The sequence below is a fragment of the Hippoglossus hippoglossus genome, chromosome 16 (assembly GCF_009819705.1).
Source record: "Hippoglossus hippoglossus isolate fHipHip1 chromosome 16, fHipHip1.pri, whole genome shotgun sequence".
Taxonomy (NCBI): domain Eukaryota; kingdom Metazoa; phylum Chordata; class Actinopteri; order Pleuronectiformes; family Pleuronectidae; genus Hippoglossus; species Hippoglossus hippoglossus.
The window spans coordinates 11,964,982-11,976,972 of NC_047166.1; the positions used below are offsets into that span (position 1 = coordinate 11,964,982).

Below are 11,991 nucleotides of genomic sequence, written 5' to 3' on the forward strand. Positions count from 1 at the left end.
CACACACACGAAGACAGGCTCTGACCCCCTGGGCTGTTTGGACATATAATCTTCATGGCGATAGTCCCTCTGCTCAGCCAGGCGGTCATTGTTTATGCATGCATAACATGCCACGGTCGAGTCATGCTAATGAGACGGTGTGAAGGGCAGTGGAGCTGACTGGTGCCCGGGTCACATCCATGCACTTGACTCTAGCCTGTATTGTCTGGGGATCAGAAAAGGGGAGGAAGGGGGTGGGGGGGGGGGGGGGGGGGGGGGGGGGGGGTTGCACTGGCCATGAGGAGGCTTTAGTGTAATGCTCCTCATTATGATTCTGTGTCTGTTTAACCCTCCACTGACCAGGGTTTAGCCACAGCTGGAGAAGACCTGCAGTCCAAGACATGAATGAAAAAAGTCCTCTAAATGCGGCTGATTTATTTTTCATCTAGATTCATGAATGATTCCCTGCATGGGAAATGTTGTTAAAATTTCTTACAAATATTGCAGTAAATAAATAAATAAATTTCCTGGATCCACCCTCTCATCTAGATCTACACACCAAATTGAATGTGTTCTTTCCTGACCCATACTTCATCCTTCCACTAAGCTTCATGGTAACCTGTCCAGTAGTTTTTGTGCAATGCTTCTAAATAACAGATAAACAAACAAACAAACACAAATAAAAAACGTAACCTCCTTGGTGGAGGTTATGAAGGAGGAGTAGTAGAGTTTGATTCAGGAGGACCGTGTATACTTGACGTTATTGTAAGTGTGTTTGTGTGTTTGTGTGTATGTTGACGCAGCGCTGCACGCGGCCTCCCTGTCGGGTCATGTGAGCACGGTGAAGCTGCTGTTGGAGAAGGGAGCGATGGTCGACGCTCTGGATGTGATGAAACACACGCCGCTGTTTCGTGCCTGCGAGATGGGACACAGAGACGTCATACTCACACTCATCAAAGGTGGGGGTTACTGGTACATATGTGCAAGCATCCCATTTTTATTTCCAGTACTTCTCTATTTTTATTTCCCTGACCATTCAAGAGTCATTGCAGAGTTAATTGCAGTGTTGATGATGAATGAAATTAGGTCTTTACATGCATCAGTCAACTGAAATGTAAATGTTCTGCTTAAAGGTTCTGCACATGTGGACCTGGTAGACGTGGATGGTCACACTGCTCTGCACTGGGCAGCTCTGGGAGGAAATGCTGAGGTCTGCCAGATACTGATGGAGAATGGGATTAGTCCTAATGTGCAGGTATGAAAGTGCACGTGCAGCAGAGGCCAGAGTCAGTGCATGTGATCCTCGGTCATTGTTCTCATTTAGTGCACAAGTTCTTCCTGACATCTGAATTGATTGGATCTCAGACATCCATCTGAATACCACCGCAAATAATATTAAAAAAGAAACTATTTACATGTGTATATATATTTTTATAGTAATACTCAGATGTTTAGCTTTGGCTTCATCATGTAGAGCTTTCTATCCAGGACTGTAGATTGGTCCACAATTAATTACATTATAAATACCATTCATTATTTATTTGGATGGTTGAATCAATGAACATATGAGGATGAGGATATTACTTCCTAAGAAAGGTACAAGCTCAGGATCCACTTCATTAATCCTTTGCTATTCTTTGAATTGTTCTGTTGAATATGTGACTGCTGCTGGACAGGACCAGGCAGGACGGACTCCTCTGCAGTGTGCTGCTTATGGCGGCTACATAACCTGCATGGCTGTTCTCATGGAGAACAACGCTGATTCAAACATACAGGACAAGGAGGTAAAGATCTTCCCTTAAGTCCATAAATGGAACAACACTTCTGTCTGTGGTTTCTGAGATTCATTTGGACAAAGTTGCAGAGTGAATGGATGTTTTTATTTATGGGTGTGCAGGGACGGACTGCTCTCCACTGGTCATGTAACAATGGCTACCTGGATGCAGTGAAGCTGCTGCTGGGCTACAATGCCTTTCCAAATCACATGGAGCACACTGAGGAGAGGTGAGAGCCAAGCCGTGCACTAAGGCTGCAGAGGGGAGGAGGCAATAAAAGTGAAAGTGGGCAAACGGATCCATGAATGACACCGGTGTTTGCGTTGAGCAGGTACACCCCTCTGGACTACGCTCTGCTGGGGGGACACAGCGAGGTGACGCAGTTCATGCTGGAGCACGGCGCTCTCTCCATAGCAGCCATCCAGGACATCGCTGCTGCCTCCATCCAGGCCGTCTACAAGGGCTACACTGTCCGCAAGGCCTTCAGGGAGAGGAAGCAGCTCCTCATGAGGCACGAGCAGCTGCGCAAGGATGCAGCCAAGTGAGTGACAAGTGCAAGTGCACACACACACACACACACACACACACACACACAGTTGTGTCTCCACGACTAACCCTAATTACGTTGATTTACGTTAATGTCTTGGACACTCGCGCGGCTTTCAGATGTGCACTGAAGTCTGGACATTTTCCTGAAATTTTCCGGCTGTATGTGAGAATGCAAATGTCAGAGACAGGAGCTGGGGGACATTTTTCGAGACTTTTCCTGTCAGCTCCCTCGTTAAATGTCCAGAAAATGCCCAAGTGAGAATACAGCAGGAAAATGTCAACACAAGCGAGTCGATGACGTTTCTGGCACACGACAGACGCAAAACTGAAAAATACAAAAAGAAAACAAATACCTCTGGATGAAAAAGAGGTGTTCAACGAGACGCCGACAAAGATGTTCATCGGGAAATAAAACAAGATAAAAAAGCTTTCGAAAGTAAGGGCGTCCATGTGCTCTAAACAAATACATGTGTTTTCCACAGTGGAATTTACCCGTCATGTTCTGCCTCCCGCAGGCTACGCAGTCACCGCCTCAATGTTCTTGAAATGTTCCTGTCATTGTGAACGCGTCCGACCCAAACAATCTCCTGCTGGGATGTGAAATGCAAACTCCGGGAAAGGTTCGAAACCAATTTTCTGGGCAGCTTTGGTGGAACCATACCTACTAATTGCCCAGCACTAACTTTAAAACACGTCTTCGCCTCAAGATTTAATGATTACTGTTCTGACAACTCGTTCAAGTCACCATGAAAACAGATTAAGGTCCTCGCAACATGACTAATTTGTAGACTAAACACAGCCACACATGCTAATTCACATGAACTGAAACAGTGCACAGAGCCACACTTAACTTTGGCCTCTGTCATAGTTCCTGTGCTTTGAAGTTGCCTGCACTCACTGTGAGGAACTCATTAACCCTCTATTCGTCACTTGATACCATTTTAACCTTGTGTTCATCTCTCATTCTCCGTCTCTGTCCTCCTCTCGCCCTCCGCTCCAGCAGCAGTCACACTCTCTCCATATCTATCTTTCCTTCTGTCATCCCTGCACACACATATGTCTTCCCCCTGTCTGTCTCTTTTAGCTTGTTCTCCTTTTTGTCATTTGCTCACCAGCCTCACCTTTATTTTCTCACACAAAGCTTTTAAGTAGGTAAATTTGTTTTAAGAAAGCACGTTAACACCAGCTTTTTTTTCATCTTGATATTTTAAGCCGGGCAGATTCATTGAGATGACAGTTCTGTGAGAAGATACTAAAAGTATTCTTTCACAGCTCGCATGAGAGAAAAAAACACACAAAAAAATGTGGATTGTCTATTTTAACCGATATATATATATATATATATATCGGTTAAAATAGTATAAACATGTATAAACATTAGAATAACGTAAACAGCTTAAATTTTATAACATTATGAAAAGATATGAACTCAAATGAAGTGCATTGACCTGAACACCTTGAAAACGAATGGACTGGCTTCGTCAATTCCTTGAAATTTGGGTTTAAGACCATAGATGAATATGAAGAGTTCAGAATTTCCATTTTCCCCTTGTTATTTACATCAAGATGTGTTGAACAACTTAGGACGTTGCACCTTTTGTTTTAGATCGCCCCATTTTGTTGTGAGCAAAAGTAGAGGGAGGTCAATGTAAAATAACTTTTGAGTAAATTACATTTAATATTTGGTTGCAAAACCCTGTCCGTCGCTGTTCCCTGTGTTTGCGGTTTGATCCGTGGCTCCTCCGAACGCAGGCTGCATCAGAAACATGGTGTAAAAGATCGATACCAAATGAAATATGCAGATGGGGATCCATTGTAGTGACTCCCCATGGGAACATTCAAAAGACAACAACATTACTACGTCCTGAATTACATGGTCCATAATAAAGATTAGTGTTCCTCACCTTTGTTCGGGATCATCAGTCGATCCTTTCTTTCTCCAGAAGTTCATCTCATCAGTCCATAACACTTTGTTCCAGATCTTGCGTCTCATCTTTGTATTTGTTGGCAAATTCCAGTGTGCCCCTCTGTTCTCACAGCAGATGAGTGGTTTGCATCTTGTGGTATGGCCTTTGTACTTCAACTCTTAAAGTCGTCTTCAAACGGTGAATTGTGATACCATCGTCCCTGCCCTGTGGAGGTTGCTGGTGATGTCACTGAAGGCTGTTCTGGGGGGTTTTCTTCACAGCTCTCACAATGTTCCTTTCATCGACTGTTGTTCTTGTCCTTGACCGACCTGTTTGATGTATGTTGATACATCAGTACGCCAGTGGTTTATTTCTATTTTTGCATGAAGTGGCTCTGATCGATGTTCATTCTTTTCTCAGCTTTAAGATGGTTTGCTTTTCTCTCATAGACAGCTCTGGTCTCCGTGTGGCGTTATCCTTTTTACAGGGGAATCTAAAGGCTAAACTCAAGACTGATGTTCAGAGCTATTTAATGTTTCAACATGCGATCTGAAAGGCAACACCTGGTCAACATCTGTTTGCCTTTTCAATCGTATTAGGGGGGGACTGTGTAATCGATGTCACTTAAAAATACAATTTATTTCACCACCTTTGTTTTTCATGATGTGCTTTTCACAAACACAACCTTTACCTGCCGAGATGAGGTCACAGTCTTCTTTGTGTGCAGGAAACGAGAAGAAGAACAGCGGAGGAGAGGGGCCGTGCAGCAGGTTTCAGTGTCGAAAAGGAAGGTGTCTTCGGCGAGAGCAGAGCAGGACAAGCTCTCCTTAGTCAACATTATGCAGAACTTAACCATGAATGACACTGCGGTGGAAACAAAGAGCTCATCCAAAGCTGAACGCACGAGGAGCAAAGAGGAGAGACACAAAGGTACAATTATGCTCAAGTCCTTAAAGTTGTTATGATGGAGCTCGCAGTGTGAATTGCGATAATGGGTTGACTATTGGCGTCTTTGCTGTTTCAGTATTAGAGATTAAAATATGCTTTTGTGTTTATGGCTCCTGATTCCACCCCAGCAGACCACAAGAGCAGATCCTCCAGAAGACATAAAGCAGCCGAACCACATGAGGCCCCTGAGGCTTCGAGTCACCAAAGTCATGTTACCGATGACACGGTGTCTGGTGCTCCACAGACCACCAGGCTGAAGGAGCTTCTCTCTCCTGCCGGCTGCAGCCAACCACCCAGCCTCAAACCCAGACCTCCCTCCATGCCCAAGGTCAGGGAGAGACTTTCCTCTAACACAAGCGCTCCCACCACAGGTGTCTCCTCTACGGAGCAAATTGAGGCCACTTCCAGAGAATCCATCCCTCACATGCCGGCCCCCGGCAAAACCAATGCACCCACCTCTCCACTAAAGCCCAGAAACAAGGAGCAGACTTCAGAGAGGGGCTCCTCCAGAGACCAAAGTCACACTGCCTCATTGAGAAGCACTTCATCTTTAGACCCCAAACGCCCCTCCAGAAAGACTGGCACACATGCACCGGTGTCAACACGCGCACACAGGGGACACGACAGAGAGCAGCGCCGGAGGAGGACCGAGGCTGCACGCATCATCCAGCGAGCCTGGAGAAGGTGAGCGTGCATTTGTGTTTGTATCCGAAGAAGGGGTAGTCAGAGGCTGAAGCTCAGAGGCTGAAGCTTCTGTGGCGGTGGGAGCTTAGCTGTGCCATGTGGCGCCCACATGTGCATTCTCTCCCTCATATGTGCTACAGTATCTCTCCTGTAACGCCGCCCCATCTTCGATCTGGATGCCATCAACACTTGAGCAGTGGGGGGGAGAGAGCGTGGGAGATGGGTGAGATGAGGAGGCAGGGGACGGACGGGCTGTAATCTCCAGCTTTCAAACTGGTTTAACAAGGGGCGAAAAGTTCAGCCATGCTGCTCTAATAGCTACCAGCAGCCTCTCTTTGCGTTTCTCTCTCTCCGTTTCTCTTAGACGCTGCCAGTACGCTGCAGGAGTCCCTCTGTTTCCATTCAGCTCCACAATTAGATTCTGTATGTGCTGCCTATTAGCTGCCTTGAATAAACTCCGTTTACCTTGTTTATGCTTTGTGAGTATTACAGTGAGGATTTGCCAGCTTTGAACGCTGTTTGAGATGTTTGTTTTTTTTTAACTGAACGACGTGCATGAACGTGCGCTTGCATGGATTTGTGTCGGCAGGTTTCACGCACGCAGGCGAAGAGAGGTGAAGGCCTGCGAAGAGGTGGAGTCAAACCAATCCCAAAACAGGAAGAAGATGGAAGTCAGAGCTCCATCCGCGAAACCATCTACGAGTAAGGGCTCCGTCCTTCAAAGTATCTACGGTGAGAAAATTTGCAAACCACATTTGTGCTCAACCTTTTATTACTGTAAACTTGTGATAAAACTTTATTTATATGGCACTTTTTAAGACCAAGTTAAAGTGCTTTACAAAAAAAAGATAATGCAAATCATAAAATTCATCAGGATTAAATACAATTAATAGTTCCAACACGGTGGTAGCGTTCACAGCAAGATGGTTCCTGGGTCGAATGTGTTCTTCCCGTGTTTGCGTGGGTTCTCTCCTCCCACAATCCAAGTCCACAGTTCGGTTGGAGACTCTAAATTGACCGTATGTGAGCGAGAATGATTGTTTGTCTTAATACGTTGGCCCTGTGATGGACGAGAGACCTGTGCAGGGTGTGACCCGCCTCTGGCCCAACGTCTGCTGGGATTGGCTCTAGCTGCCCGTGTGATCCTTAACGGACATGTGGTATAGATGATGAATGGAGTTTCAAAAATACTTCAGGTTACAGTGAAGGAACGAAAGCAATGTGGTCACTTCTTTAAGCGTTAAGAACCTGGCATCAGCGTTTTGTATAGGTACTTGTCAGTTTATTAGGTACACCAAGCAAAAATGAACGCAGCATTAAAGAACAGTTCTGCAGTGAATCCTGAAGGTTCTAATGTTCTGTTGTTGTTGAAACTGTAGGCGACAATCTGTGCTGCTGTTGAACTGCGCTGCCTTGTGTTGACAGATATTCCCATTTAATCCCTATTTGTCCGTCCCATTCAAATCAATGAGGTTCGGCTAAACAGCACGCGCGCTCCTCTTTGTAGAACATATTACATTTGAACAGCTCCACAAATTGCAGCTGTTAGATTCATCTCAGTGTGCTTTGCTTAAAAAACTGAAAACACAGGCAAATATAATCCAATGAAATAAAACAAGCAGAGACTTTTACACTTGTGCACACACACTGAACATCAGCTGTAGAGAACTCTTCCCTATCCCCAGCAGAGCCACCTTCTCAATCCACCCACCCCTCCTGAACCCTTGGACTCATTTAACAAAGAAAGGACTTTGATATTATGCATCGCTCTCTCTCAAACATGTTAAAATTTATTTTCTCATTTTTACTGATATAAGTGCCCTGAACTCAGCACTGAAAAAGAGACTTGATGTCATGGCAACATTATGAGAAATTCATAATAATAACTGAGCAGCACAGTTTCAAACTGTTGAGTCTCTGAGAGCAAATGCTGCAGTTAATAGTCTGGTGGTGGGATATTGTGCTAATCAGGGTTATGGCATACAGCTAGAATAATAAGTTTTTTAATTTCCAAACATGGGGATTGAATATTTTCTTTTGGCTGAAACTAAACAAGTATAATCTATGACCTGTAAATATGTCTGAGTCAGTCAGAGCTCACATGGAAACAGTAAACACACTCGTGATATTATCAGTTGCATGAGGTTCACTGGGAGTAAATGAGAGCCAAAGTGCATGTTTGTTGATGCTGATGAGAAAGTACCAAAAGTCCAAGAATGTCTTTATCACTTTATTTAACATTGAAATGGTGAAAATGTTGAAAAACATCTTATCTTATTCATGGATCCTGATGAAAAACATCAGGCACATTTAGGGAGCTGATATCTACGAGTTGGTGAAATTTGGTGCAGCTTGGATGACTTGAAGGGGACGTTTGGGCCTCAGTAGAGGTTTGTGCTAGAGTCCCATTCTACCAAGAGATTTGACAATAGAGAGAGGAATATATCTTCAACATTTTTCCTGCTTTTATTTGGGATTTGCTCGTGCAACAGTGACCAGAATAAGGGTCTGGGGCCTGGTATCTCAAACCGGGAATCTTCAATGCTTCGCTTTTTAATCCTTTGAGAAACCAGAGTGTTGAGTGACCCACTTGGCATCAAACACCCAGCAGCAGCAGCATGTGGTTCAGTGCTGGTTCACTCCTGAAGGTGGCCGTCTCACGTTTAGCTCCTGAGCTCCGGAATTGCTTCAAAACCACAACATTGCAAACAGACTGAGATTTGGTTGGATTAGAAGCTGGGAATCAGGAAGGCTGGTTGTCATACAGGTACACTTGTAAATGTTTGGGTGCTGCTCCAGTCCACATACCAGGACAGTATCAGCCTGGTCCCGTGTGGACCCTCTGGTAGGGTTTCGCCCTACAGACAGGCCTGACCTTCATCACACATCACCAGGTGATGATGGCAGGATGGACAGAAACTTTGCTTCGCCAAAACATACAAGCACACGCTGCATCTCTGCCCACAGATGCCCCCGCCTACACACACACACACACGCGCAGCCTCACTCCAAGCTAACCTCCTGACGTGGTTGTCCCCTCCCCCTTCTCACCTCACCTCCCTCCCTCTCTCTATCTGACAGTCCTGGCATTGTGAAAAGTTCAGAGCTGTCACTGGGAATGTCAGACAACTGCGTAGAGCTATCTACAGAACACACACACACACACACACACACACACACACACACACACACACACACACACACACACACACACACACACACACACACACACACACACACACACACACACACACACACACACACACACACACACTTCTTTCTCTCATTTTTTTTCCTGAGTAGTAGCCTGAGATTTGACGCACGACTCTGGACTGGGTCACGTCACTCGTTTAATCATCAGAAACCTTTTTTTTTTTTTCTTATAAATTGGATGTTAATAATTTTATCTCAAATATTTGTCTCATTTCATGGAGAAATACATTTTTGCAAAAAACCTGTGACAAGTGTGTCTGTGCAGAGATTTTGTCGATTAAATAAATACCGTGACTCTGCACTGCGATGCAAACATTTGTCGTAAAAAACGCAATAAAGTCAAAATTGTCTTTCAACATTTGACAATCACTTATACTGTAAATACCTAATGAAGTGGTGAAGTTTGAATGATCTAAACTCTTCATGACATAAAACAGGCAGCAGGTCACTGAGATCATTTCTCAAGCTCTTTGATGAGATCACCTTCGGACTTGTTGGATGATTATTGTATCGTAGCAGAATTCAACAGTTATGGATAAAATATATTTTACAAGTCGGCCTTGAAGTGAAAGAGTGATAAAATGTGCTCAACTCCCTCTTGCAGGACACATAAAAACGTCTTCAATCAGTGACAAGTACATCCCTTAATGCATCAGCAGTGTATATATAATGTAGGCGTATTTGTAATCGTCCCAAAAATAAAGATAAAGATGATTTCCCAGGCCCCAGTGAGATTTGAACTCACGACCCCTGGTTTACAAGACCAGTGCTCTAACCACTGAGCTATAGGGCCTTTGATATTGGAGGTACAGTCAAAGGAAATTATAAAGAACAACCTCGTACAATCATGGGTGTGTCGCCTGACGAGACCAACCAGTTACAGTGTCCCTGGCTTTGTTATGCAGCACCTGCTGGTTGAAGCGGCTCACATGAGATGACGACATGGAAATAAATTTTATCATTATGAGGGATTTGATCATGCAACAGTGACCAGAATAAGGGTCTGGCCTCACCAGTGCTGGTTCACTCCTGAAGGTGGCCGTCTCACGTTTAACTCCTGAGCTCCGGAATTGCTTCAAAACCACAACATTGCAAACAGACTGAGATTTGGTTGGATTAGAAGCTGGGAATCAGGAAGGCTGGTTGTCATACAGGTACACTTGTAAATGTCTGGGTGCTGCTTCAGTCCACATACCAGGACAGTATCAGCCTGGTCCCCTGTGTGGACCCTCTGGTAGGGTTTCGCCCTACAGACAGGCCTGACCTTCATCACACATCACCAGGTGATGATGGCAGGATGGACAGAAACTTTGCTTCGCCAAAACATACAAGCACACGCTGCATCTCTGCCCACAGATGCCCCCGCCTACACACACACGCATCCTCACTCCAAGCTAACCTCCTGACGTGGTTGTCCCCTCCCCCTTCTCACCTCACTCCCTCCCTCTCTTGCAGGACACATAAAAACGTCTTCAATCAGTGACAAGTACATCCCTTAATGCATCAGCAGTGTATATATAATGTAGGCATATTTGTAATCGTCCCAAAAATATAGATAAAGATGATTTCCCAGGCCCCAGTGAGATTTGAACTCACGACCCCTGGTTTACAAGACCAGTGCTCTAACCACTGAGCTATAGGGCCTTTGATATCGTAGTTACAGTCAAAGGAAATTATAAAGAACAACCTTGTACAATCATGGGTGTGTCACCTGACGAGACCAACCAGTTACAGGAGTGTCCCTGGCTTTGTTACGCAGCACCTGCTGGTTGAAGCGGCTCACATGAGATGACGACATGGAGATATCATCCTGACACACTGACATATCTCTTTACTGTACTTTAGGCAACGCCATGGCCAGACGAGGGCGTTCACTTCGGGGCTCTCAGTCCCAGCTGCTCTTGGACATGCCGCTCCTTACCCAGAGCCAGTGTAAGTGTATGAACACACACCCACACTTTAAATGGAGTTAAAGTGTCTAAAAGGTCTTTTTTTTTTACTTGTTTTGCAGTGAGCGGTATTGACTGTGTACACCTGACCGATGTGGTGGATCAAGCCAAGCAGTACTCTTATCACCTGCGACCGTATAGCGCTGGACAGGGGACCAGAGGACGGGGGAAACATTGAAGCCACACACACACACACCTGATGTTCTTTGAGGTTTTCTCAGCTGGCTGGCTGGCCTCGCCTCTATAGAATTACTATACACATTGTTCGCTCACTGTGCCACGCTTTCTAAAATTAAGCTGTATGACATCAGAGCCATGACCTCACAGGGTGGGGTTAAGTCTACAGAAACGGTGTGTGTAAAAGATAACCTTTCAGCCATTGTGGAAGGAACACATACACACTCCATCGGCCCGGTTCTCCACCGCTCTCGCACACACACTGAGATAACCTTTCCTCCCGCTGTGGAGCATGAGGCAGTCTATCAACAGCCAGTCATACAGATAGCCCACCTGCAGACACACACACATTCACAAGTTACTCCCTCCACACCAGTTTGCTCTTTAAGTGCTTTCCCTCTCAAGACAAAGATGTATTTCTGAACTATGAAGTTTTTATTTACTTTATTATGCATTTGCACAAAAATATTCCTCATGTTTGTTGCCTTTTAATTACATTATAAAAATAAAAAGTGAAACAGAGGACAATGCACTTTGATTTAACTTTGTTTTGCCTTTATTCAGTTTTTTTTTGATTTTTTTCCCAAAAGTTACCAGGTACCTCGATAAGGACTGGACAATATTCTGCAACAGCAATGATAAAAATGATCAGAAGAGGCAAAAGGACAATTACCAGAACAAGGACGAAGCAATAAAGAGCTTAAGACAGAAGAAAGCTGAAGTCTTTAAAACAACAATTGTCACTCACAATAAAAAAAAAAACCTTTCCATTGTATCCCTGGCTGAAAGTTTTTGTCTCGTGAACTTATC

The 11,991-nt window shown here is 44.7% G+C and overlaps 1 protein-coding gene and 2 non-coding genes across 10 annotated transcripts in view; 1 reads left to right on the top strand and 2 right to left on the bottom strand.

Annotated features, from left to right (window-relative positions):
• Window positions 1-11,873, top strand: part of invs (inversin) — a 25,358-nt gene extending 13,485 nt beyond the window's left edge. For 3 of the 8 annotated variants that reach the window (XM_034611887.1, XM_034611889.1, XM_034611888.1), the window contains exons 10-19: window positions 783-938; window positions 1,113-1,234; window positions 1,656-1,763; window positions 1,877-1,983; window positions 2,086-2,295; window positions 4,938-5,140; window positions 5,275-5,842; window positions 6,432-6,574; window positions 10,901-10,993; window positions 11,067-11,873. In XM_034611887.1, the coding sequence (XP_034467778.1) occupies window positions 783-938; window positions 1,113-1,234; window positions 1,656-1,763; window positions 1,877-1,983; window positions 2,086-2,295; window positions 4,938-5,140; window positions 5,275-5,842; window positions 6,432-6,574; window positions 10,901-10,993; window positions 11,067-11,182 (1,826 nt within the window). In that variant the 3' untranslated portion in view covers window positions 11,183-11,873. The remainder of the gene's footprint in view (window positions 1-782; window positions 939-1,112; window positions 1,235-1,655; window positions 1,764-1,876; window positions 1,984-2,085; window positions 2,296-4,937; window positions 5,141-5,274; window positions 5,843-6,431; window positions 6,575-10,900; window positions 10,994-11,066) is intronic. The other 5 variants (XM_034611890.1, XM_034611895.1, XM_034611891.1 and 2 more) reach the window with 4 other exon arrangements.
• Window positions 9,776-9,848, bottom strand: trnat-ugu. Its single transcript has one exon. It is a non-coding gene; the product is annotated as a tRNA-Thr (tRNA).
• trnat-ugu lies at window positions 10,627-10,699 on the bottom strand. Its single transcript has one exon. It is a non-coding gene; the product is annotated as a tRNA-Thr (tRNA).
• Window positions 11,874-11,991: the final 118 nt, after the last annotated feature.